The sequence below is a fragment of the Polypterus senegalus genome, chromosome 4, assembly GCF_016835505.1.
Source record: "Polypterus senegalus isolate Bchr_013 chromosome 4, ASM1683550v1, whole genome shotgun sequence".
In the NCBI taxonomy this organism is placed as follows: domain Eukaryota; kingdom Metazoa; phylum Chordata; class Cladistia; order Polypteriformes; family Polypteridae; genus Polypterus; species Polypterus senegalus.
In genome coordinates, this window is record NC_053157.1 from 18,986,220 (window position 1) to 19,014,215 (window position 27,996).

The window sequence follows — 27,996 nt, forward strand, 5'->3', positions numbered from 1 at the left end:
GTTCAGCTTATATCTCTTTGGAAGTTGTTCTTGACTTTTTGTCTACCATTCTCACTATCTTTCTGCCTGTTCTTGGGTCAATTTTCCTCTTGCAGCCCTGTCCAGAGAGGTTGGCCACAGTCCCATGGACCTTAAACATGAACATCAAACTGCTTGGAGATGGTGGTCTAGCCTTTGTCTTTAACATGCTTGTCTATAATTGTCACTCTGATCTCCTCAGACAAGTCTTTGCTTTCTCTGGTCCATGTTCGGTGTGGAAAACCAAACAGCAGAGTGACAACTTTTCTCCATTTAAGTTGGCTAAATGACTGACTGCATGATTGGAGACGTGTGGGATACTAATCAAGGAAAACAGCTAGTTTGAAAAATCACTTGAATCCAATTATTTATGATCTTTTCTAAGGGTACCAACAAATATGTCCAGACCTATATATAATCTTCATTTGGATCTTGATCTTTGTTTGTCCGCGAATGAATTAGAAGAAGAAGCACTAGATGGCAGTAGAGAGACAGCTAAAGCATAAGCATTGCATTAAGAATCTCCTCCAGGCTTATACTACTGAAGACTGTAGTACTCCAGTCACACCTCAAAACACAGACATTCAAACTAAACAAATTGTTGTGCTTTAAATTAACTAAAGAGATCTTCATTTAGATCTTGATCTTTGTTTGTCCGCAAATTCCACGCATGCGTAGACCACCTTCCAGTTTAGTACGCTGTTGTTACTCATGGATGTCAACAATGTGCCGGAATAACGAAAGGGGTGGTGGACAGTGTTACGCTGCTTAGCTCCTGAGGCCTGGTTAGAGAATGAGATTGCCGAAGATAAAAAGTACGTGCCTACGTAACATATGTATGAAAGAAAGACACTGGGTAAGATGAATGACAACGTAACAGCACGTTCCGGAAATTATTATTGTTACTTTGTAGCCGGCGAGTGCTGCGCGTCTCACAGTTGTACCGTAGCTTGCTCACATGTCAGTAAAGTGATCCCTATTTATGCTTTAAAGAGCCTGGATACCTATGTGTCCCCCTTTTATAACCATCGCTCCGTGTATATTGCCTTACTCTTTGGATTGCCACAAAGCAACCTTCGAGATTGGAGAAAGGTTGAGAAGAGATCGTGAGAGGAAATGACAGCATCATGAAAATGAGACGGACTGTGAACGGACAGAAGCAGAAATGCTCCTACACCACCACATAATTACTATTCGGACAGTGATTCCGAGTAAGCTGTTCCTATGGAATCAATATCCAAGGGTTTTCTTTTGTAATTTTGTTTCCTTTATAAAAAATCATAATGCTGTGCGACGAAGGGCCCAGTTCACGACTGGCAGCCGCGTTTAAACAGAGAGCCCTTCACAGACAACTTTAACACGCGCAACGTAGTTGGGCACACATGGCTAGTTTTAGAATATTTTTGTAGAATAAGCAATATTTGATCACTTTTCGTACTTGCTTTGCTTTACTCAATTCCTTTTTAAAGGCAAGCAGGTATACACAGGACAATTGTTTTTCATTTTGTCACTCTTAAAGAGGCATACACCACATTTTCAGTGAGCCATAAGAGTATCAATACATTTGTCCATGGCTTTATGGATGTTTCTTTATATGATACAAGAGATATTAGGGTTGTATGGTAGTTATGGCATCAGCAACGAATTCAGGTCCTACTATCTGTGCATTATTCTTCATATCTCTGGTGTTGTCCGGGTGCTCCATCCTTTTCGCACCTCTCAAAAACGATACCTTTAAGTTAGTTGGACTGATAAATTTATACGAGTACTTTTATTAGAAACATTAGTGAGCCCTGTGAGGGACTGACTTTTCAGATGGTATCTCTTAGTGTCTTGGACCGTATTGTTTTGGTATAGGTCCAAACTCCATATAATTCAGAAAAATGATTACTAGATGCTTGCGAAAACTGAATATTTTCTCTTTCTTTCAACACTTTTAGGAGATAATAATGGATGGCCCCACCTTTTGGATAAATATTTTGGCATTCTTCAATCAAATTTTGGGACAGTCAACAACCATTGCTGTAAGTATTGTACTGTACATGTTACCAATTATTGATCTGGAGCCAGACTTTTCATGTTTGCAGTGTGGTGACTGCACTTTTTATTTTTAGATAGGTCAGAAGTGTTCTTTCTTTTTAGTCATTCCGGTGTGTATCTGAGAGAGGGTTTGTTGTTTGTTGTAATATAACAATATTTATTTATTATTCTATTGAGCTTCTTTAAAAAGCCAAAGTCATCCCTGGGGACAAATCTTATTATATAGTACCTTTCATATCTGTCTGTCTGTCTGTCTGTCTAATGGGTAAGCATGGTATTTTTGAAGTTGCTGTATCTCTCCTCAAACATGGTATATTTGCATTTTCCACACAAAATTGTGTTTCAAAGTCCAGCAAATTCTATAAATTAAAATATCTTGCCCACATTGACGTTTTACATTTGAGTACATCATGCATTTAAGTTAATGAGGCACGTGTTTACCTGGATAACAAAATCCTTAAAACTTATCAATTGTGTCCATTTTTGAAGCCAAGACAGTTGTCAAATATTGATCAGCATCTTGCGATACACATACAAAATATCTTATACATTTAATTTAAAAAATCAATTTTACGAGATTCAGCCATTTCAAAAGAAGACCAGCTGTGCACACTACCTCAGTGCTTGTCATCCTCAGCAATAATCTTTCACCCCTGTGCGGTGTAGTTTCCTCTGAATCAGACCAAATCACAGTAAACTGTTTGTATCACATGATTGGTTTAGTTTTGATTTACTTCAGTATTTATGTGCAAATTCAACAGAAGAGACCAGAAAACATATCCTTATCTTGAGAAAAATAGTACCAGGAATACGTGATAAAAAATTCATTTCCATATCCCTTTTGCTGTTAAAAATATGCGTCAGAAACACGGAAGGCATGTTTTCTTTTATCAAAACTCAAAGAGGACATATTTGGTTACATTTTAGGCTTTTATTTTTTGATGGTGCTTCATGTCCTATTTCCTCCATTGCAAAACACCAGTTCAGGCAAGATATTTTTTTTAATTTAGAGAAATTGCTGGACATTGGAACATATTTTTGCATGGCAGATGCATATATATCATGTTTGTGAAGAAATCACTTCGACTTGAAATATTCCAAACTTATCCTTTAGATAGATAGCACAATACAAAGCAGAATAGATAGATAGATAGATAGATAGATAGATAGATAGATAGATAGATAGATAGATAGATAGATAGATAGATAGATAGATAGATAGATAGATAGGCACTATATAATAGATAGATAGATAGATAGATAGATAGATAGATAGATAGATAGATAGATAGATAGATAGATAGATAGATAGATAGATAGTGAATTTATCCATTAAGCAGCTGGTAAGAAGCTTTAAAGAGCATCAGGATTCTAAAAGTTTATAAGCTTTTTTTTGTTTGTTTTTATTTTCGTGATTTCTGTATATACTAACGTTTAAGTTCTCTCGTGGATAAGTTGGGACTTGATTTTACAGTATAGTTTCTTGTATTTTAAAATGTCAGTTGTATAAATCAAATGCGGAAAACTCAGGCTATTGGTCCAGGAGATTATAATCTGCTAACACCCACCTAAGAGAGAGTAAACACGGAGCACACAGCCTTTTTTTTCCATGTGAGTGCGGCAATTCACTGTATCAGCGTGTGCTCCTAACCTCTCCCCTCTCTCTCTCTCTCTATCGGGCCTACCTGACCACACACTAATACCCAAACTATTCCAAAGCGACCTTTGCACTGTTTTGTGTTTTTTGCATCTCACACCCTGTTTTATCTTGGTAGAGTAATATATATATTGCTCTACTTTCCCCTATTGTATTATTAAGATGTAGCCTTAGAATGCCTAATCTCACAGACTTGCCACTGTATATAACTTATCCCCACCTTCCCTTCTATAACCTCAGGCAATTAGATGTAGTAAAAAGACAAGCAGGAGTTAAGTTACACATAAAATAATGTATTACTGATAATATTTATAAATAATAACAAAATGCAAAGTACATTTGAATATTGGCAACCATACAACCTGATAAATGGTGATGTGTAGCTCAGGTGGCACACAGACTTGCAGTTACTTAATGTCTCTAGTTAAGGCATCATTGGTGCTCAGCTTTCAGCCACATGTCTGTTCAATATGGCTGCTGAGCTGTGCTCTTCATTGTGTTGTCTTCAGTTCATGGTGTGATGGTCTTCTTCATCAGATCAGTAAGAGAAAGATACTTCTACATCATCACAGGTTAGCAAAAGAAAGGTACTTCTTCATCATATGTGGGTCAGAGAGATAGAATGTGGTTGAACAAGCAAATTTATAGGGTTTCTGTCCAACCCCTCCAGCCAATCCAGACAGCCATATCTCAGACCAATGGGTGGAATAGATCATCTTATCTCCTGCCCCAAAACCATATGTTAAACATCCTGGCCAGGGGGTTTGAAAGACTTTAGCAGAGAAATACTCATCAAACTGGTTTAAGACACATCCCCCCAAATCCTGTCATAAAATTACAAAGAGACAGTCGTAATTCAAACACGAATTCCTCTCACCAAAGTAACACTAAATTACATTGCTTTGCCTAAATTATAAATAAAGACTTACAAAACATTTATCAAGTTATATGCAAAATCTTACATCACAACACACCCTCATATACCTTTATTGTAAGAGCATCCCTTATCTACAATGGACTGTTCGATCAGAAGAAAATATGAAGCTGGTTTTAAATGAAAAGTCGTTGAAGTGGCGAAAGAAATTGATAATTGCGCTGCTGCAACAAAATTTGATGCGTCTGAGAAACCGATGCAAGATTGGAAGAGGCAAGATGATGTTAAAAAAAAAATGAAAGTGTCGCATTTTTGAACGGGCGTATAAGTTTGGGTCTGATTTTATGATTGATTTTTCAGGTTTAAAGACCCGACTTATACGTGAGTATATACATTGGTTGTTTGATATTTTTTTTTTAACTACAATGACCTTTCTCCACTGCACACCATTCCACAAGGGTCCAAAACTGACACTGGACTTCAATCCCGACTGACCCACCACAATAAATTGAGAGCACACCCTGCATGCACACATAGTAGTGAAGGTGGCATCACACCACACGATTTTCCAAGCAATTTTCACTTGTAGCCTTCATGTACATAATAAAAGCAAGTCATGAGAAGTCACAGTGTGCCCCCACAACCACCATTTGCGCAGTGACCCCAGTGATTCAGTCATAGTGATCTGTGAAACAGGTTTGATTTTGTGTTAAGTTGGAGGAGGTGGGCCCCTATACAGGGTCTGATTGGGACATTATGTTTTACCAGGAATGTGTGGATTCTGGCAGCTCACTGAACACCAGCTATAGACGCTAAGAAGGCAGTGCATATACTGTACAGACCTCATCAAGGCTCCAGCAGACCCCCGTGACCCTGTGTTAGTATATAGCGGGTTGGAAAATGACTGACTGACTGACTGACAGTCTATGTGCCATAAGGTATACAAGCAATCCACACACATAACAAGCTCAAACAACTAAATAACATAAGAGCTCATGAATGCCGTATAAGTAAATGTATCCAGTACTAGCAGTGCCACCCTTCCAAAACATGTTGAAATCTAAGCATTCAACCTAGAACTCAGCATATTTATCATTAACGTTTGCAGGGGTGATCAATGTCAGTCCTGGAGGGCCGCAGTGGCTTCAGGTTTTTGTTCTAACTCAGCTGCTTAATTTGAAACCAGACCTTGCCAATAACAGATCTTATTTAATTTCATGGCTTGTTAGTGTTTTAACTCTGCAATGTCAGGCCATTCTTATATTGTAGATTTTTTTGTCCTTTCTGAGGGTATTATCTAAATTATTTGAAGCCTAAAATCGTTGAGTAATTTTCATTCCTTCACTTTTTTCTCATTGGTGCTCTCCTAAGTATTTTATTAAACCAAATAGTGCAAGATGAATACACACAGGTTTAAATGGAAACAAGCAAGACGGAGGACTGCTTGCTTCTTTGTCATTTGCATCTTATTGCTAAAAAGAGCCATTAAAAACAGTAAATGCAGCTGTTTAAGACTAAAATAAGCAACGAAAAGTTCAAAATCTTAGCAAGCAAGACAACTAAAATCAAGCAGAAAAACATTATTTTGAACAAAAAGTGCTTTTATCAGCAATAAGTGACTTCATATTGGAAGAAAAGCCTGCAGCCACTGCGGCCCTCCAGGACCGACGTTGCTCACCATTGATCTATTGGAATGTATTTTGTAATGCATGTTGTAATAAAATACACTGCATTTTTCATTCCAAGAGATGGCACATCACAAACATTAGCATTGCTTTTACAAATCCCATACCAAATGGCATATAACAGAGAAATAACCCCAGACTGACACACAGATACACAGACAATTGCCCTTCTATCAAGGATACTCAGTGACTTAGATTCCAGCATACACGTTACAAAAAACACAAAACAGAAAGTAAAATAATTGCTGCCATGGTCGGGCATGATGACAATATGCAACTCTAGCAAACAGTGGCCTTAGTGTGCATAACTGTAAAGTTTATAAGTCTGCATGCCTCAACACAGCAAGCCTGATGTCAATGTGCATCTCTAAACTGAAACAAATTCAATGCATACAGCATTTGGGGCACACACTGGCATGACAAAAAAAAAAACCTTTAAAATTCTACCCACATCCCACTTAGATGTGGAGACTGTTAGGAGTACCAAGTCCCTCGGTGTGCACATAACTGAGGAACTTACGTGGACGCATAACACCTCGTCACTAATCAAGAAAGCCCAGCAGAGACTACTCTTCCTGAGGCAGCTGAAGCGAGCAAGTCTTCCCCCTTCCATCCTCACCATGTTCTACAGAGGCACCATTGAGAGTGTTCTGACCAGCTGCATCACACTGTCTGGTATGGCAGCTGCAACATATCCAACCGCAAGCGTCTGCAAAGGACAGTGAAGACAGCAGAGAACATTATTGGGGTGCCGCTCCCTTCACTAAAGGACATATTTTACAAACGCAGTGTCCGCAAGGCTTGCAGCATTGTGCAGGACCCCTTACACCCCTCACATGGACTTTTCACACTTCTGCCATCCAAGAGAAGATACTGCAGCATCAGAGCCAGATCTGCCAGGCTGCAGGATAGTTTTTACCCCCAAGCTGTCAGATTTCTTAACACCATGCTGCCCCCTGGGATCCTCCACACGGCCTCAACCACCTCTAAAAACAGAACGTTTGTACATGCAGGCCACTTTCCTTAAAGACGAGTGTGCATATAGAAAAGAACTGAAAATCTCATACTGACCTTTAAGGATTGTTCACACTGCACTTTGACATTCTTTGATATCCTTCTGCTGTGAAACATTCTGACCTGTCATTGTTTACACGTCTTTAATAACTATTATCATACACTGATAATTTCTGTATTATCTATATTTATTATTTATTTATTATATTACCTATCCATTGACTATATTTATGTATCTAGATTGCAAATAGGGTGGCACAGTGGGTAATAATAATAATTCTTTGCATTTATATGGCGCTTTTCTTACTACTCAAAGCGTTGAGCAATTGCAGGTTAAGGGCCTTGCTCAAGGGCCCAACAGAGCAGAGTCCCCATTGGCATTTACGGGATTCGAACTGGCAACCTTCCGCTTGTCAGTGCAGATCCCTAGCCTCAGAGCCACCATGGTAGCGCTGCTGCCTCGCAGTTAGGAGATCCGGGTTCACTTCCCGGATCCTCCCTGCGTGGAGTTTGCATGTTCTCCCTGTGTCTGCGTGGGTTTCCTCCGGTGCTCCAGTTTCCTCCCACACTCCAAAGACATGCAGGTTAGGTGCATTGGCGATTCTAAATTGTCCCTAGTGTGTGCTTGGTGTGTGGGTGTGTGTGCCCTGCGGTGGGCTGGCGCCCTGCCTGGGGTTTGTTTCCTGCCTTGCACCCTGTGTTGGCAGGGATTGGCTCCAGCAGACCCCTTTGACCCTGTAGTTAGGATATAGCGGGTTGGATAATGGATGGGTGGATGGATTGCAAATACCATACTTTGCATCAATGTTCATATTGCTTACTACACGTCAATACTGCTGCCACTTCTTTGTCTTGTCTTTGCACAATGTCTTGTCTTGTTTGTGTTTTAATTTTAAATTTTAATTTTAATTCTATTTTTAATTTATCATTTGCACTTCATGTTGGACCCTGAGTTTCGCAATTTCATCTATCTGTATACTTGTATATGGTTGAGATGACAATAAAGTTTGCTTTGACTTTTGACTTTGAAAATATTAAATGTTGTCCTAGAAGACCACTTTTCTCTGTGTGCCGGCTGATCACCCGCTCTGTGTCAGGAGGATTCAACAACTCAAATGCTCCTGTCATCCATTGTGATTTTTAACACAGAAGAAAAACAAAACTTGCATTAACAGTGAAGTAGCATCAGTTGGGGAGCATGCAGCACTTACCAGAAAATTCTGATTTGAGTGCTCAACGCAGGTCACATACAAGATGTGTATGTCCATGTCGTATCTCACATGATAACGGTTTAAGTCTAAATTGAAAAGCTGAGAATCTGTGTTTAGTTGCCGTTCACATTTAAACAGAAGATCTGCGTCACATACTGTACAGTGGATTCAGAACGTATTCCGGCTCCTCCACTTTCTGCACACTTTGTTGTGTTGTAGATTTAATTTTAAATGGGTAACTTTGCCATTTTTACCCATCAAGCTACACTCAATAACCCATTATGACAAGGTGAAAACAGGTTTTTCACAAGGTTTGCAAATTTTCAGTCTGTGACTGAAAATGGCTGGAAACATCATGCAATATGATGGTGGCCTTCCATCCATCCATTATCCAGCCCACTATACCCTAATTACAGGGTCACGGGGGTCTGCTGGAGCCAATCCCAGCCAACATAGGTCACAAGGCAGGAAACAAATCCCGGGCGGGGTGCCAGCCCACCGCAGGATGGTGGCCTTAAATTGCTGAATTGTATTTGTCCTTGTGGAGGTGTGTGTGTGTTATTGGGTCCTGTGACTGGCTGACGTCTAGAGATGGTGTCTGCCCGGACAGGCTGTAGAACCCTGCAACCCTGATTTGGATTAGGTGGCTTTGAGATTGTGAATGTTATATTAGTCTGAAGGTGCGTTAAGTAACATGACGGACTGGTTTTCCAATTTGTTTACTCTGAGGAGAGAAGTGAGACCTTAATTCATTAAATAATTCATCTAGCTATGCACAAAGCATGATAATGAAAGCTGAACAAAGAGGTGAACCAGCATGTAATTCAAAAAATGGAAATGCAGACACAAAGGCCAACATCAAGTAGACACAATACCGAATGAAATTTAAGTTACTTACACTGGCCTTCCAGGACTGACACAAAAATATCTTCATAATGGATCTCAAGGTGTATGCAGTGCTTATTGAACGGTGGAAAGGACGATCATGAAGGAGATTAATTTTCCTTGTTTAAACATTCAACGCTCAAAAAATGACCTTAATGAGCACTGCTGGTGAACTGCACTGCTCTTCTGGAACCTGACAGCGGCCTGGGCGTTCATGAGGACAGTTGACCTCCATTGCACTTAACATTCCAGTGGCACTACTGGGAAAAAATGGTGGAGGAATTGATTAACCTTTATTCATACTTTACATTTATTTATTTTGCTGTCATTTTTAGTGTGATAGCTCCCTGTGACCCTGAATTGAATAATAAGTTAGAGATAGTGGGTGAATGGATAGCGCATTTGTTATCTAAATATTTTTATAATCATGGTAAAACAAGTCACTCGAGGTCACACAGTGGGTCAGTGGTACAGGCTCAGTGACGTGCGATGAGGTTCATGGCTGGTAAGGCACTGTGACTCCATCAGAGTCAGATTTACAAATATATGAACCTAAAAGAGTAGCTTATTCACTATTCATTTGGCAGCCTGCACATTGACTACTGGTTATGTTTCATATCTCATCAGCATTCTTTACACATACATAGGTAAGGTACATATTTGGCTAAGAAAGAACGCTACATGTATAGTGGCGAGAGGGCACGGAGAGAATGCATTTGCTCTGAACCCTCCATATGTTCTAAATTTGCCATTTGACGGAACAAGAAATAAAAATAAAGCGGACCACTACAGTGAGTGCACTTGACTTTCTGATATCGCTAACTTATTGGCACCTGAGCCTCTCCATAGAACAGGGGTGTCCAGCTCCTGTCCTGGTGGGCCGCAGTGGCTGCAGGTTTTCATTCTGACCATCCTCTTAATTAGTGAGCCATTTTTGCTGCGGATTAACTTGTTCTGCTGTAGTTTTAATTGACGTGACTCAGACCCCTTAGTTGTTTCTTTTTCCTTAGTGAGCAGCCAAACAATAATGAGACACCAAACAAGCTATCAATGACCAGCTAACCTGAAAATAAAGAAAGGTGAAGGTCTTGGTCATGTTGGTCTGCTCAGGTCACTAAAACATCTTGATGGTGGTCTTAGAAAAAACAGAAAATTAACAGTCTGCTGTGGCAGAATAAGAGCAGCATCAAGTCTTGATATTCAATAACGGCTTTAATTAACAGCAAGAATTGGCTTCTTATTAAGAAACTGGTTGGACTGAAATTGGTTGGAGTTTAAAATCCCAGTTTAGCTGGTCATCTGTTGGATCGTTTCACATCTCATTTCTGAATCCTAAAAGACAGGGCTACTAAAATGAAGCAGTGAATAAAATTAGCAGTGAAAATTGCTTGCTGATTAGGAAAAGGGTTAGAATGAAAACCTGCAGCCACTGTGACCCACCAGGTAGGGTTGCCACCCGTCCTTTAAAATACGGAATCGTCCCGTATTTGAGAATGAAAGTGGGCTTGGCCCCAAAGGGATGTGGCCCCAGCAGTATGCGTCCCTTATTTTTTGTATTAAAAGTGGTAACCCTACCACCAGGACCGGAGATGGACCCCCCTGCTGTAGAAGAACAACAGCATCAAGCACCTGTTGGGCTCACATCCGCCCCCTTCTGCCTCCCCTTGTGCCTTTACACTGCGGTTTTATGTCGATTAGCAAGACTAAATATGTCACACACATTCATTAAAGATATTAGCAAGACTGTGGACAGTCAGGGTGTATAATAAACGTGTCTGCAAACATTATATTGGAGACATACAGAGAGACTGCAACAGACACTCGCCAATTGCATGCATCAACCCGGTGTGTGAGGGACAGCGCAGTCTGAAGTGAGGTGAGGCTCATCGATACAGCACCTCGCGTTTCTCCCCTGAACAGGAAATGCGCAAATTCAGCGATTTTTACTATAAAAATGATCAAAATTATTGTAATCATGCAGAAAACAAATTTATAGCAAAGACCAGTGGACAGATTTACTTTATGTTATCATTATTAGTTTTTTTACTTTTCACGATGAGCCTCACCTGCCTCCCCTGACCGCACGTCCCTGTACAGGCTGAACCATTTCCCTTTACAATCAAACACTTTGGCACCGTACAATGCTAACCATCACACAGTACCAGTCATGTGCCTACTTGCGGCTCCGATTGGGATCGGTCATTTGGTAGTAAGTGAGCCACAAAGTGTATGGATCATAGCAATCAGGACAGGTTTAATTAATAGTCTAACCTAGGGGCCACAACCAACAAGGGCTCCCGTTTTACGAAAAAAAAAGTAATTGGATTAATTTACCCCTAGGGATAGACGTGACAAACCTTACCGCACGTGCTTTTCGTGCAGAGCTGTCGAGCCACAAGCTTTTAAGAGAGAGCGAGAGAGACGCGATGCGATTGGATGACCTTACATCCTCCGTGCACCTGTCTGTCCAATCACATGATCGTACTAACCCGCCCCGCACTGATGCAAGCAAGAAAAATGCGCCAAAGGGATGATATGAAATAAACAAATTAGCGATTTATGCACAACGATCTGCAGCAGGATCAGGGACAGCGTGTAGAACTGGCCAGTCCAAAGAAATTTACTCGGAATGGTTTGTAAAAATACAATACAAAAATTCTTAATGTACAGTACATTAGTAGGGCGTAGTGTTGAACGGTAAATCGAATGATTAGGTGTGTCATAGTACGAAGATTTCACTTTCATTTCATTTTCTAAACAGTTTTACACTTTATTTTATAACACATGGAGTGAAGTTAACATTAGCTGGAAAGATATGAACAGACGCTTATTTTGGACAGAAACCTCACATTGGCCATGTTAGATCCTCACACATTCACTTTTTTCTGTAAGCGTCAGATAAAGGACAGAGCTGGGGATAGGTAGGAGGACAAAGCAGCTGCAGGTATATCTTTTTTTTTTTTTGGAGAATATCAATCCAGATATTACAAGCTGTTTATGCTAAAATTGTACCGAATTTTAAAAATGTGTATCCTAGATTGATACATTTTTTCTATAACTAGGGGGGCTTTGACCCCTGCTGGCTTCGCTCACCAACCCCCATTTTTGTTTTTCCGGATACACACTTTTAAGATTTTTTTTTCGTTGAATTGTTGCTATTTCATTAGTTTCCCTTTAATTTCAGAACTTCTGTAAAAACAATATTTGGAATCTTTCAAGTCCTAATGTACTTAATCTTTTTAATGAGGTCAGTGAGACATGTGTTTAATGACTTTGTACCGTAATTCAGGATAGCTCTCAATGTTTGGAATTTTCCACACAGACAAAACAATCTACATCAGCAGCAGGTAATAATTTTTTTTTCAAAGTAACCAATAAATGCATGTGAAGTAAATTCCGTTTTTGAAATTCTCTTGACTTGAACTTCAAAGACTTACAATATTTACATACTTCTGACATATCACCTATGTCCATATATTCGATCTCTATTCGCCTTTTCTTTATTTCTCCGAGTAATAATTTCTCTTTATTTGTGCTAATGTGATATTTACTTTCTTTGCTTTGACACTTTTGTTTTTTTCTGCTTTCATATTCTGTATCTTGTTCTGTATATGTTTTGCGTCTATGTTTTTTTTTTTTTGAGTAATTTGAATTCCAGTTTTCATTATCTCTAACCTGCTCTGCATGCGTTTGGACCCTTGTTTTTTAAGCTCTTTATGACGTTTTACTTTGTTTTCTACTCTGTCTTTTATTTCTGACCTCGCTTTATCCTTCTTTTGTTTCAGTGACACCTGGTCCCTGGTGATTACTTCCCCTTTTTCGAGTAATAATTTCCATTTGTGTGCGATACTCTGATCTTTACTTTCTTTTTTTTATACATTCTAATTTCCTACTTTCATATTCTTTAACTTTCTCCACATGTGTATCGCGCCAACTTTTTTTTTTTTTTTTTTTTTTTTCGAATTCCACTGCTTTCATAATCTCTAACCTGCTCTGCATGTGTATAGCGCCAACGTCTGGATTGGACGTGCTTTTTTTCAATTCCACTTCTTCCGAGCTGATAATACTTTCCTTATTTTCTGAATTTGCACCCAGATTATTCTTTTTCTTTTTGGTCTCTCCAATGCTTTTGAGTCTCTTTTCTCCGCGCTGCTTTCTTCTTCGCTTAGTCATCGACGTTTCATTTATAACGTATTGTCCTTATATACTGCTCACAAAAATTAAAGGAACCCTTTTTTATTGGGCCTGGCATGAAATCAATTAAACCTGTCTGATAATTTTCTGGTTGGTTAAGCAGCTGAGGTCATTGTTAATCACTTTCAGCTGTATTGGTGTTCATGGACTTAACGACAGGTGCACTAAAGTGGCAACAATTAGAAAACCCTCAAAACAGGACTGGTTTTACATGTGGAGGTCATTTCAAGTTTCTCCCTCTTGATCTTTTTTGGCTGGTTTTCCACTCGTGCTAGTTTTGGCTTGAGTAATCATCTCTACTGGCAGTATGAGGCGATTCCTTAACCCTACAGAAGTTGCACAGGTTGTCCAACTTCTCCAGGATGGCACATCCACACGTGCTGCAGCAAGAAGGTTTAATGTGTCTCCCAGCACAATCTCCAGAACATGGAGGAGATTTCAGGAGACTGGCTGTTATTCTCGGAGAGCTGGACAGGGCCGTAGAAGGTCCTCAACCCATCAGCAGGACCGATACCTGCTCCTTTGTGCAAGGCGGAACAGGCTGAGCACTGCTCGTGCCCTACAGAATGACCTCCAGAGGGCCACTGGTGTGAATGTCTCTACCCAAACAATCAGGAACAGACTTCATGAAGATGGCCTGAGGGCCCGACGTCCTGTAGTGGGCCCTGTGCTCACTGCCCAGCACCGTGGAGCTCGACTGGCATTTGCTCAAGAACACCAGAATTGGCAAGTCCGCCACTGGCCCTGTACTTTTACAGACGAGCAGGTTCACCCTGAGCAGCTGTGATAGACGTGAAAGAGTCTGGAGAAGACAAGGAGAATGATATGCTGCCTGCAACGTCGCTCAACATGATAGGTTTGGTGGTGGGTCAGTGATGGTCTGGGGAGGCATATCCATGGAGGGACGCACAGACATCTACTGCGTAGGAAATGGTGCTCTGACTGCCATAAGGTATCGAGATGAAATCCTTGAACCCATTGTCAGACCCTACGCTGGTGCAGTAGGTCCTGGTTTCCTCCTAATGCACGACAATGCCCGGCCTCATGTGGCAAGAGTATGCAGGCAGTACCTGGAGGATGAAGGAATTGAAACAATTGAATGGCCTTCACGATCCCCTGACTTAAACCCAATAGAACATCTGTGGGACATTATGTTTCGGTCCATTAGGGGCCGCCAGGTTGCTCCTCAGACTGTACAACAGCTCAGGGATGCCCTCATACAGATCTGGGAGGAAATGCCACAAGACACCATCCGTCGTCTCATTAGGAGCATGCCCCGATGTTGTCAAGCATGCATACAAACTCGTGGGGGCCACACAAGATACTGAAAAGCATTTTGAGTAGCAGAAATTAAGTTTTTGAAAAAATGGACTAGCCTGCCACATCTTCATTTCACTCTGATTTTAGGGTGTCTACACAATTGAGCCCTCTGTAGGCAGAAAACTTTTATTTCCATTAAAAGACTTGGCATCCTTTTGTTCCTAAGACATTGCCCTGTTGTTATTTGTATAGATATCCAACTTCATATTGAGATCTGATGTATCTAATGTGTTTCTTTAAAGTGTTCCTTTAATTTTTGTGAGCAGTGTATATGCTTTATATGCACTGAGAGCCCTAGATCTGTGTGTGCTACATGCCTTTACACCAAGGGTTCCCAAACCTCTGGACATCAAGTACCACCTGAGGTTAAGTGAGTTGCGTTGCGTACCACCCGCACCTTGTTGAAAGGGAGGGAGAGCTGTAAGGAGCAGGAGTTTGGGTCTAAACCGCCCCGAAATCTGAATAAAAGTTAAAGAATTTGAAGAAATTATGCATAAAATTAATGAAAAAATTTGTGTATGTACATAAATTGATAAATTCTGCCCCGAAACTAAATCCTGCCTTCAGCCTGTATGTGACGCAGTTACCGAAGACGAAATAGTATCTGCTTTGTGCTTAGATCATGTGACTACGATGTGATACAGCGGCAGTGCACGTATAACAACAAACACGAGCGGTTTCTGTGAGAATTACCGAAGACTAAATAGTGTCGGCGTTGTGCTTTCATCTAGTGACCAAAAGCTCAAACAGTGAAGAAGTAGAAGTTGACTTCCGCGAAACGGAATTATGGTAGCGTTAAATGTACTAAATACTGATTCGAATAATAGGTTTTATTTATTCAGATGACAAAATTTCACACCACACTAAATTTGGGAATTCACATATTATGGTATTTAAACAGTTTCATTGGTTTTCATTGGCTCACAACAGGCTTGTCATAAAGGGTTTTGCACAGATAAATTAAATTTCAGGGACCGCGATGCTTACCACCTGAAAAGGCTCAGTTTGGGAACCACTGCTTTACACGACTGAGTATTCTGCTGCCCGTGGTCTTATTTGGTCGTAAGTAGGGCACGTCTTGCAAGAAGATGCAACGTGGCCAATCTCTTTAGTCTCGCAGGTCTTTTAAGTGTCTTCCGTGATCTTAACGTGAAGATCACGTCTCGTCGCCCTACTGTTTCTCTCCAGGATTTTATTTTATAATAGAGAGATATTTCGTTCCTTTGAATGTTCTGCTTATGCAGCATTTAATAATAAGGTCGGAAGTGGGTAACACTGAGATAGCTGCTGTCCTTTGACATTTTATTGTTGTTTGCCCAGGGGTTTGTTGTGCATATCATCAGTTTTCAGTATTTAGATTCGATTAAGAGAGCAAACCCACAGAATTAAAAAGAAAATGAAAAAACAAAGTTAAACATTTAAAGATATGGAAAAAATACAAATGTTTCTTAATTGTTCATACATGTAGCTATTACATTACTGAACTTTTATTAGTTACAGGTAGTCCCCAGGTTACGGACATCCGACCTACAACATACGAATGGGGCCACAGCTGCGACGCATGCGCCTCAGTAACTGCCGCTCCGTCATCTTCTTCCTGGGGACGCTGCAAGCGGTGGCTGGACGGTGGCTGGAGGGGGTGATTTCGCTGCTCATGCAGTGTAGTGTCCCTCGGGTGGCTCCTGGTCAGCAAGTGGTTTGACTGCCCACCCACCTAGAATCAACGGGCAGCTTTGTGTGGTTGGCTGGTAATGCTGCAAGCAGTAACCCGGTTGTGGCTGAACGGAGGCCATTGTGGGTGAACGGGGCGGCAGGGGGTAGCATTGTAGTGTGCCTCGGATGGCTGCATGTTGAATGGCGGCGGTGCTGCGGCAGATGCTGCAGGCAGCATACTGTAGTGTGAGGTGGGCTGGTGATGAACCGCTCCTTGCTGCCCCCAATTCATTTTCAATAGCAAGCCTGCTTGTACTGTTAGGCACATAGCAGGAAGTTGTCTCTTGTCAGTACAGGGTGGTCCAGATCTAATAATGCAGATCCAGATCGTCTGGATGACTTTAATTTATGCAGGGAAGATTCCAGTTCGGTGCCAAGACGATTCTTCGTGTCGTCAGTTCGCACACTTCTCGATGGTCTGGGATTTTTTGGGTGATTTTCTGTGTAATAAACTGAATAAGTTATAGCGTAATGAAAATTGCATAATTAGATCTGGACCACCCTATACATCAGACGTGTTGACGACGGGTGCCTTCCTGCTGTGATAGTGTGTACAGTGCTGTGCAGAACAGCTCATCTTAACCTTTTGTCTTCACCCTTCAAGAATGTCTCTGAAACACAAATCTCATGCAAGTGCTGATGATACAGTAAAGAAGAGAAAAACTATCACCATTGAAAATAAAGTAGAAATAATAAAAGGTCAGAGAGAGGTGAAACTCCATCATTCATTGGCAGTGCACTTGGTTACAGTCGGTCAACAACAGCATTTCTTAAAATAATGAACCTGTTCCAACTTACAGTGGTGTGAAAAAGTATTTGCCCCCTTCCTGATTTCTTATTCTTTTGCATGTTTGTCACACAAAATGTTTCTGATCATCAAACACATTTAACCATTAGTCAAATATAACACAAGTAAACACAAAATGCAGTTTTTAAATGATGGTTTTATTATTTAGGGAGAAAAAAATCCAAACCTACATGGCCCTGTGTGAAAAAGTAATTGCCCCCTGAACCTAATAACTGGTTGGGCCACCCATAGCAGCAATAACTGCAATCAAGCGTTTGCGATGTACAGTGCAAGAGTAAAGGCTCATTAGTGTAACGTTCATGTCCTTTGAAAGCGAGCCCCTTCAACAACTGAATTTATTAAAATCATAAAGAATTGTGCTGCGTACAACACCAGAATAGACAGCTTATAAAGGAATGGACGTATATTTTGCTATTGTGCTATTTTGTGGATGTTGTGGGTTGACTGGCCAGACAATGTAAGGCCACTCTGTAGGCTGGTGGAAGTGACCTTGTTGCTAATATAGCGTTGTTTGTAATTGATTCACACTGCTTATTTCTTCAGTACTGTTGCTGATATCGTATGGTGGGTCTAAAAGCCAGACTGGTGTCTCATGGGGCACATTTCTATGGCCCTTAATATATTCTTACACTGGTATATTATTGGTATGTTAAATGCAATGTTGTGTGGATCAGGTGCCACAAAGTGATTTGTATTTCAAGCTTGCTATGGTTCACTACCTGATAGTAAGATACAGACAGGTGGGGTGCTTGTATTAACAGGAAGGTCATGGGGTAGCCCAAGGCTAGTTTCAGCCTGGGGGATCCCAAGTCAGTTAATCTCCCTTTGATTGCAATTGAGGCTCTGTTGGTCTGGTATGGGTAACCAGATTGCATACTTTAACTGCTGGTACAGAGTAGCACAAACCAATCCCCAGAAATCAGCATTGGCACGCTGGGTCCGTGTTAGGCTGATTGTCACTGGAGGGTTGCGGGTTGCTATCGTTGGGTCATGGAGGGTCACCTACAGTATGTGGTCAGCAGTGCTGCATGACATGTGTGTCCGTTCCTAAGTGAGCTTGTTAATCCCCAGTCGTGCACCAAGGGATAGTTTGCCATAGCTCTTACTAGGCCGTCAATGAATTTAAAAATGTGCCGTGGAAAGGCATGCTAGAAGAAGGATACAAAATGATTTCTAAAGCTTTAAGGGTCACTCTGAGTATAATTTGGAGCATTATTAAGGAGTAGAACACATATGGAATACCATCTGCCAAAGGTCCAGAATTCTAGATTTAAATCCAACTTCTTCGTGGAGTCTACATGGTATCTGCATCAGATTTCCTGAAGTTTCTGCACATGTCCCCATATGTCTTTGGGGATTTACCATCCATCCATCCATTCCCCAACCCGTTGAATCCAAACACAGGGTCACGGGGGTCTGCTGGAGCCAATCCCAGCCAACACAGGGCGCAAGGCAGGAACCAATCCCAGGCAGGGCGCCAACCCACCGCAGGGGGATTTACCAATGTGGCTATATGTCCTAGTGCAGGGTGGAGAACTGGAGTGCCGCAGTGGCTACAGGTTTTCATTCTAACCCTTTTCCTAATCAGTGACCAGTTTTCACTGCTAATTAACTTTTTCCCCATCACTTTAATAGCCCTGTTAGATGAGTTCAGCCCTCTGAATTGATTCCTGTCATCATTAAATGACAGCCAAGCAGAAATGAGACGTGAAACGAGCCAACAGATGACCAGCTAAACTGGGATTTCAAACTCCAACCAATTTCACTCCAATCACTTTCTTAATGAGAAGCCAATTCTTGCTGGTAATTAAACCTGTAATTTAATTCCATGGCTTGTTGCTGCTCTCATTCTGCCACAGCACACATTTCGAAAACTTGTTTTTCTGTTCTTTCTAAGAGCGCCGTCAAAATGTTTTGGTGACCTGAGAGATCAACCTTACCAAGACCGTCACCTCTCTTTAATTTTAGATATTGTGTGATGAGCACAGGTGAGCTGGTCATGTGGCAACTCGTTTTGTGTCTCATTATTGTTTGGCTGCTAATTAAAGAAAAAGAAACAACTATGGGGCCTGAGTCAAGTTAATTAAAAGAAGTAATCAGCAGCAAAAACTGGTCACTAATTAAGAAGATGGTAAGAATGAAAACTTGTAGCCACTGCGGCAGTCCAGGCCTGGAGTTCGCCACCCCTGTCCTAGAGTGTATTTAAACACAGGGAACTCCAGCCTCCGTATTACATCTTGTCTGAAGAAGGCACCTGAGTTGCCTCGAAAGCTTGCACATTGTAACCTTTGTAGTTAGCCAATACAAGGTTTCATTTTGCTTGACTTCCTACTACATTCATAATGGCTAACACAGTACAACACCCTAGTACTGAGGAAAAACCTGAAAGTACAGATAATGAAAAGCTCTGAAAGCACAGATTGAATCTGCCAACACTACCCTGGCAAAGATCAAGTGTGGAATTTAAATCTGGGACTGAAATAATTGGAGAAAAACCAGACACCAAGCAGAGCAATCATTCCATTGTGCAAATTCCATTGTCCGGATCTGTGACGTAGCGGCACTAACTGCTATGGCACTGTGCCAGCCAGTGTCCCTCGGCTGTTAAGGACGGGTGAAAAAAATTAGCACTGATTGTGAGGTGAATAATGAGAGAAATATCCAGGGTCTGAAAGATTAAAATAGCTTCCTTTAATAAGCTAAAATTGTAGGTGTCACAGTGCAATGTTGCCATTTTAAGGGGTGTCTGATATTGTGTCTTTATCTCCTGCCTCCGTTTCACTGCAGTCTATTTATGGAAGTATCTGCACTTTTAATTTCTGCCTAACAGACTGCTAAAAGTTAAACATTTCTAAACAGGTGGAGCCCATGACACAGGTGCCAACATGACACATAAAAAACAGTGCTGCATCTGAGATAACTGCTAAATTACTAATCAAGATAATAGCATTTGCATTTGTTTGTGTGAACAAAATTACCAAACACAATTTTCAGGGATTAAATTACAGGATTGTTTTTTCCAGCTGGCATTCAGATCACACTGTGAGGAAAAGGCGCCCAGGCTGGCAGAGCTGCAACTTTTCGATCATTTGTCTTGTATCAGTTATGTATGTTGTTCCCTTTGGGGTCTCGTCCACAAGACCCAGGACCGGACTAAGCGGGTTTCATAAGGGATGGATGGATGGATATGGGGCCTTTTATTTGGTTCCTTCCTTCCAGCTATATTATTGACGTTTGTCTCATGTTAATGAAATTAAAGATCAGTGGTAATCGGGGATCCAACAGCTAAAGCCTTACCACTCTTATAGTAAGTATGTTGACTTCTTCACTTAAACAGAAAAAAAAATTGTTTCAGAATAGCTAAGTAAGTTGAGTAAGTGTTCTTCATAATTTTGAGTGGATTGTAGTGTTGTGTCCCAATTACAATAAGTCAAATGATCCTTAGTTCTTCATCAACTGTTTATATCACTGATGGACAGCACTGTGGCACACTGGGTTTGCCTTACAGCTCCTCTTCCCTGCGGCCCAAATCACTCCATCTGAAGTTTACATATTAGGTCTGTTGCCATTTGAGTTTTATCCAAGTTCTTTGGTTCCCTTCCATATCCCAAAGACGGAAGTGTTCACTAGTAATGCTAAACTCACCCCTTTTCCAGTAGTATTTTTTGGCATGAAAACTGTGGTGGAGCCATAATAGAATTTCTTTTATGTGCACAGATTTCTCTAACATGCACTTTAACTCACCTCTCTAATGTTTGTCCCTCTTGTAGGAAATCAGGAGAGGTTTAACTTGGCTAATTAATTATCAGTCTTGCCGTTGGCAGTGCAGTAATTAATTCAATAATTCGGTAAGGCTCCTACTTTATTTATTTAACTTACATTTTTCTGCTGTAGGGGGCGATATCTGGCCTTTAGACTTGTATCATGGTGACTAAAGCATGCTCGTTTTAGAAACAGAATAATACAATTTATTGATAAACACAAGGATTATAAACATACCAGTAATGGCACACTGCACGATAATGTGCAGTGAATACATTTGACTTGAGGGTTCCTAGTTTTCATCCTCTTCCTTTCTCTGTTCGTTTAGCATTCATTTGCTCAGAGGTTGATGCGCTTGCTGCTTTCTGAGCAGCTCTTCTTCTTTTCTCCACCCTAGCGGCCCGCTTCTTCTCTTCTTTCATTGGCATCTTTTCACATTTAAACTGATTAAGTCAGTGTTTGTGTTGCAATTACTTAGTACATTTTCCTTAATTTTTCACTTAAGCTGGCACTTAAGTCTTCAATCTGCCTCAAGAATGATTTAAGATATGAAAAGGTAGAGGAAGTGACAGCGAAGGTGGTAGGGAATGAGAATGGCGCCCATACGCATGCACCGCACAGCCGCCCTGCTGCTGAGAGTTTATTCTACAATAAAATAAAATAAAAATAAAAAGAGGAATAACCTTGGAGGTCAATCATCACCCCGAAAGCGGAGAGTAGATGTCACATAGTATATGCGCACCAAATTTCAGGTCAACCAGTTTGCGAGCTACAGGCAGATTTAAAATTCTGGACAAACAAATGAACAGCCACGGTAGCGTATTATATATAAAGGCTAGCTGTGCAATTCCATGCAGTAAAAAGCACGGGGTCCTAGAAACTATTGAAATTGTCAGAAAAAAAATGTAAATGTAGATATATCAGATAATTGAAAGAAACTACTCTGGATATCTCTCTCCCAGGAGGTTTCGTTTTGCCGATGTGCTCACATCGCTTGTGCATTAGTGGCTAAGCGACTTTGTCTTTCTTCAGAGGTTTTGTTTTGCCGACGTGCTCGCCTCGTTTGTGTAGTAGTGGCGGGAGGAAAAGTAAAAGGGATACTGTTTTGCCGATGTGCTCACCTCGCTTCTGTATTAGCAGCTATTTGATCGACTCTCTTTTCAGAGGTTTTGTTTTGCCAACGTGCTGAGTTAGCTTGTGTATCCTCAGAGGTGGAGCCCTTACCCCGATTCCACCTCTCACTTCCTGGCCAGACAGACGGACACACACACTTCAATGCGCAGACATTTATAAATATATGGTAACTGCATACTGTGTGTATATATATATATATATATATACAGTATATATATATATATATATACAGTATATATATATATATATATATATATATATATATATATATATATATATATATATATATATATATATATATATATATATATATATATATATTGTGAAGGACAGCCAGGTCCCATGCCCGGCAGGATGCCCCTGCTGCTTATGTTCCGGGGGAGCCACCATGGACAGTCCAGTACCTCCCCCGGGACGCTTGGTGGCAGCCTCCCTGGCCGACGGTGTTTTCCCAACCACCCGCAGGGCTCCATGGGAGATGGAGTCCTCCACAGCTTGGTTGGGGCCCGGTGTGGCCGCTAGGGGCTGCCTGCTTCCCACAGCCCGGCTGGACGAGCCTGCAGCCCCACCTGCAAGTGCAATTAGGACCAGGTGGTTAATCACCTGGAACGCTTCCGGGTGGGCTATAAAAGGGCCCAGCCACCACCACTCAGAGAGCCAGAGTTGGGAGGAAGGAGACGAAGCTTGTCTGGGAGGAGTGGTGGAGTGAGGTGGAGAATTGTGGTTTGTTTTGTGCTTTGGGACTGTGTTTGGGCTGTGTGGCACGGGGAAGACATGTAACACAGCTGAAGAAAAAAATAAAAGCAATTGTACTTTTTATACGTGCCTCCTTGTCTTTCAGTGTCGGGTCAGGCACCTATATACAGTGGTGTGAAAAACTATTTGCCCCCTTCCTGATTTCTTATTCTTTTGCATTTTTGTCACACAAAATGTTTCTGATCATCAAACACATTTAACCATTAGTCAAATATAACACAAGTAAACACAAAATGCAGTTTTAAATGATGGTTTTATTATTTAGGGAGAAAAAAAATCCAAACCTACATGGCCCTTTGTGAAAAGTAATTGCCCCTTGTTAAAAATAACCTAACTGTGGTGTATCACACCTGAGTTCAATTTCCGTAGCCACCCCCAGGCCTGATTACTGCCACACCTGTTTCAATCAAGAAATCACTTAAATAGGAGCTGCCTGACACAGAGAAGTAGACCAAAAGCACCTCAAAAGCTAGACATCATGCCAAGATCCAAAGAAATTCAGGAACAAATGAGAACAGAAGTAATTGAGATCTATCAGTCTGGTAAAGGTTATAAAGCTATTTCTAAAGCTTTGGGACTCCAGCGAACCACAGTGAGAGCCATTATCCACAAATGGCAAAAACATGGAACAGTGGTGAACCTTCCCAGGAGTGGCCGGCCGACCAAAATTACCCCAAGAGCGCAGAGACGACTCATCCGAGAAGTCACAAAAGACCCCAGGACAATGTCTAAAGAACTGCAGGCCTCACTTGCCTCAATTAAGGTCAGTGTTCACGACTCCACCATAAGAAAGAGACTGGGCAAAAACGGCCTGCATGGCAGATTTCCAAGACGCAAACCACTGTTAAGCAAAAAGAACATTAGGGCTCGTCTCAATTTTGCTAAGAAACATCTCAATGATTGCCAAGACTTTTGGGAAAATACCTTGTGGACTGATGAGACAAAAGTTGAACGTTTTGGAAGGCAAATGTCCCGTTACATCTGGTGTAAAAGGAACCCAGCATTTCAGAAAAAGAACATCATACCAACAGTAAAATATACCAGGCAGTAATACTTCCTATCAGGATACTTTTGATGATCGATAAGTTCTTTAGTAACTGAGAGGGCAACCTAAAATCATCAAGGTGTCTGAGGTGGTAACAACATTGACGTGTCCCCTTAAACCAAAGGGGTTGATGCACTTGGACCAGATCAAGTCTTCCTTGATGTGGGCACCAAGGTATCCAAAACTGTCCACCCTCTCCACCTGAGTATTATTAATACTGAGGAGGTGGTAGTGTCACTAGTGTTTTCTCCCAAAGTCCGCAATCACCTGTTTTGTCTTGCTAACATTCATGAGATGACTGTTGTCTTGACACCAGTGTGACACACTCACCAGTTAATCCAGGTAAGCCTGATCATTGTTGTTTAAGATGAGACTTGCCACAACTGTGTTATAAGCAAACTTGAGAACTGTTGTCGAAGACCATTTGGAGCTCTAGGCGGGGTTGAAAGACATTGGCCCTTGTCGTCTATAGTGAGTATAGTGAGTATTATTAGACTTCAGCAACCTGGGGGTGGTGTCCTGAGCTTGCGTCCCTTAACTTTCGTAATTGCCGCCCCTCAGATGACGGTGCCCTGGGATGTAGATTGACTGACTCTAGATGTTAAAGTCATGTGCAGCCATGCAGTTGTATGTATAAAGGGAGTACAGCAGTGGACTCACATCACACCCCTGTGGAGCCCTTGTTTTGTGAAAGAGGGATGATAAACAATGGACAAGAGTATATGGTGGATAAGTTTGCAGATGATAGCAAGCTAGGTGTAAAGGCAGATAATGGATAATCAGGTAAATTGTTACAGTGTGTGGAACTGGACCCGGACACAGACAAGCGGACATCGTTTTTTCACCCAACACACGTTTATTTACAGGATATTTACAATAACTGTTCAGTGTACTACCCAGTGCCTCCAGCACCGATCCCCCAAAGTCCAGGCCTCACAGTCACCGATGCCTTCCTTCTGCCCGCCTCCACTCCTCTCTCCAGCTTCGTCCTCTTCCACCCGAATCTCGCTACTGAATGAAGGGAGGCGGCCCCTTAAATACCAGCCCGGATGGGCTCCAGCTGCTTCCCGGCAATCCCCCGCGGACACACCCCTGTGTGGCGGAAGTGCCAACAGCGCACCTGGAAGCCCTCCGGGTGTCCCCAGTCTTCTTCCCCCCAGGGTTCTTCAGGCACCGTGGCGCCGCCTGGAGGTGGCCACGGGCCCCTACAGAGTTGGGCTTCCAAGCCCTCTACCCATGGCCCCCAACACAACCAGGACGGTCGCCCCCTCGTGGTCTGGAGGAGGCACAAGCCCTCTTCCGGTCCTCCTGGGCATCTCGGCTGAGCTCCATCCCCAGCCGGATGCCACAAGTGGGAATTGGACAAAGCAGAAATAGAATTTAAGAAATATTTCCAAATTTACTTAAAATAAAAACATGACATTGACATGAGTATTCAGTCCCTTTGCTCTGATGCTAAGAAACTGGAATTTGTCTCAGGTGCATCCAATTCTATTGATCATCATTGAGATGTTTCTGCATCTTGTTTGGAGTCCACCTATGGTCAATTCAGTTGACTGAACATAATTTGAAAGGCACACACCTGTCTATATAAAGTCTCACAGTTGAAACAAAAACTAAGCTTTGAAGTTAAAGAATTTTCCTAAAGACCTTATAGTCAAGACACAAATCTGGAGAAAGCTACAAAAAATCCTGTAGTACTGAAGGTTCCCAACATAAAGGTGATCTTAAATGGAAGAAGCTCTTGCTAGAGCAGGCCACCCAGCCATACTGAGGAATCAAGGGAGAAGGGCCATGTAAAGAGAGGTGACCAAGAACCCAACAGTTAATCTGGTTGATCTCCAAAGAATCAGTGGGAAGATGGCAGACACTTCCAGAAGGGCTACCATCACTGCAACACTCCACTGACCTGGATGTAATGGCAGAGTAGCCAGCCAAAAGCCTATACATGGTAGGAGAGAAATGAAAGCCCATCTGGAGTTTGTAAACAGGCACCTAAAGGAGTCTTTGAGAAACAAGATTCTCTGTTCTGAAAAAAACAAGATGGAACTGTTTAGCCACAATTCTAGGTGTTATGTCTGTAGGAGACCAGGCACCACTCATTAGCTGTACCATTACATTCCATAAGCATCATACAGTAGAGTTGGTTTTCAGCATCCGCGACTGGAAGACAAGACAAGGTTGAGGGAAAGCTGAATGGAGCAAAGTAAAGAGATTTCCTTAATGAAAACCTGCATCAGGGCCTTCTGGACCTCAGACTGGGCTGAAGATTCATATTCTAGCAGAACAATGACCCATATGCACAAAGCAAACAAAACACAGGAGTGGCTTAGGTTGAATTTAGCCAGCATACTCAAATAGCCCAGCCAGAGCCCAGACTTGATCCCAATTGAGCAACTCTGGAGAGAACTAAAATTAGCTCTCCATCCAAACTGACAGAGTTTGAGAGGATCTGCAGAGAAGGATGACAAAAAGCCCCCAAATTCAGTGTGTAAATCGCTGCCAAAAGGGGCTTCAACAAAGTACTGTGCAAAGGGTCTGATTGTTTGTGTCAACAAGTTATTTCAGTTTCTTATTTTTAATAAAATTGCAGAAACTTCTAAAATTCAAATTTCACTTTGTCATTCTGTGGATATTGAATGTTGCTTGATGTGGGAGAAAAAATAACAGAAGTGATTTTAGCACAAAGCTGCAAAAACACAAAATGTGAAATAATGAAGGGGTCTGAATACTTTCAGAAGGCACTGTGTGGCAGCGAAACTTAATTGGATTGCAATTCTCAGCAACCCTGGGAGTAATACACCATTGGACAGCTTTGGATTTGTGTGAGCATTAGGGAAAGAAACAAGATGAGACAATAAAAGTGTTGTAAGGTGTCAGTAAGGACGTGCAATTGTCCTTTGTTTTATTCTTTCATCTTTTTCACCCCACAATTGATTACAAATACAATCACCTGAGGGTTACAGTTATCTCTGGATTTGTGTTCTTGTCCTGTGCCTACTTGTGTATGTGATTTCATGTAGGCAGGAAAACATCTTCATGTGGGCATCTTGGTAGAACAAAATTTTGCCATTTCCTTCAGGAGGCTGTTCACATGGGGTTCCATTTCATTTTTCATCATCATTGTTTGCATCTTTGGAACCAAACTGTTTCTCGTTTACCATTCATCGTTTTGTGCCTAGGGTTTTATCCGTAGTGTTACTTAAATAATTATCTCCGTCAGGGAAACTGGGTTAGATTTTGTGTGCAAGTCGTTTGTCAATCGCTCGATCGCTCTCTCTCTCTCTCGCGCTCGCTCTCGCTCTCTCTCCCTCTCTATCTCTCCTGCTTCCTGCCTTCTCCCTCAACCTCCCGTTCTTTCCTGTTCTCTTCTTTTTCCCTTTAGCTGACTCGCGCTTCTATTTATGAAGAGGACATGGTAGTTGTGGCAACCAGCAGCTCCTGGGAACAGTAACGGATGTTGACCGCTTCTCACCTGTGCACTTAGGTGATAAATGCCCACATTACAAACTCCTCAGGAACCGCTTCAGCCACACACCATCACGCGTGATTATTTATTAAAACTGGCCTTTTTGGTGGGAGCTGTGGACCCGCTATACCACAGGAGGAAGCTGGGTTGAGAGGAGGTTTTGAGAGAGAATCCCTCTGTGTGATGCACCAAGAACAATGTACAGTACTGGGAGAGTCTGAACTCTCATCGCCGCGTACGAACCGGAAGGGAAGCTGGCTTGTTCGTCAACCGAGTGTGTGATTGTGAACAGATGCAAAAGTTTGGCAAACTTTTTGGTCGTAATCCAATTTGTACGTGTTCAGAGATGTTCGTGAACCGAGGTTCCACTGTATTTCATACTGCAGTGGGCTGGTGCCCTGCCCAGGGTTT

The 27,996-nt window shown here is 41.7% G+C and overlaps 1 protein-coding gene across 1 annotated transcript in view; it reads left to right on the forward strand.

Annotated features, from left to right (window-relative positions):
• The window catches only part of rxfp1 (relaxin family peptide receptor 1), a 176,199-nt gene that overhangs the window by 31,285 nt on the left and 116,918 nt on the right, over positions 1-27,996 (forward strand). Inside the window, exon 3 of the mRNA XM_039752700.1 lies at positions 1,959-2,042. Within this exon, the coding sequence (XP_039608634.1) occupies positions 1,959-2,042 (84 nt within the window). The remainder of the gene's footprint in view (positions 1-1,958; positions 2,043-27,996) is intronic.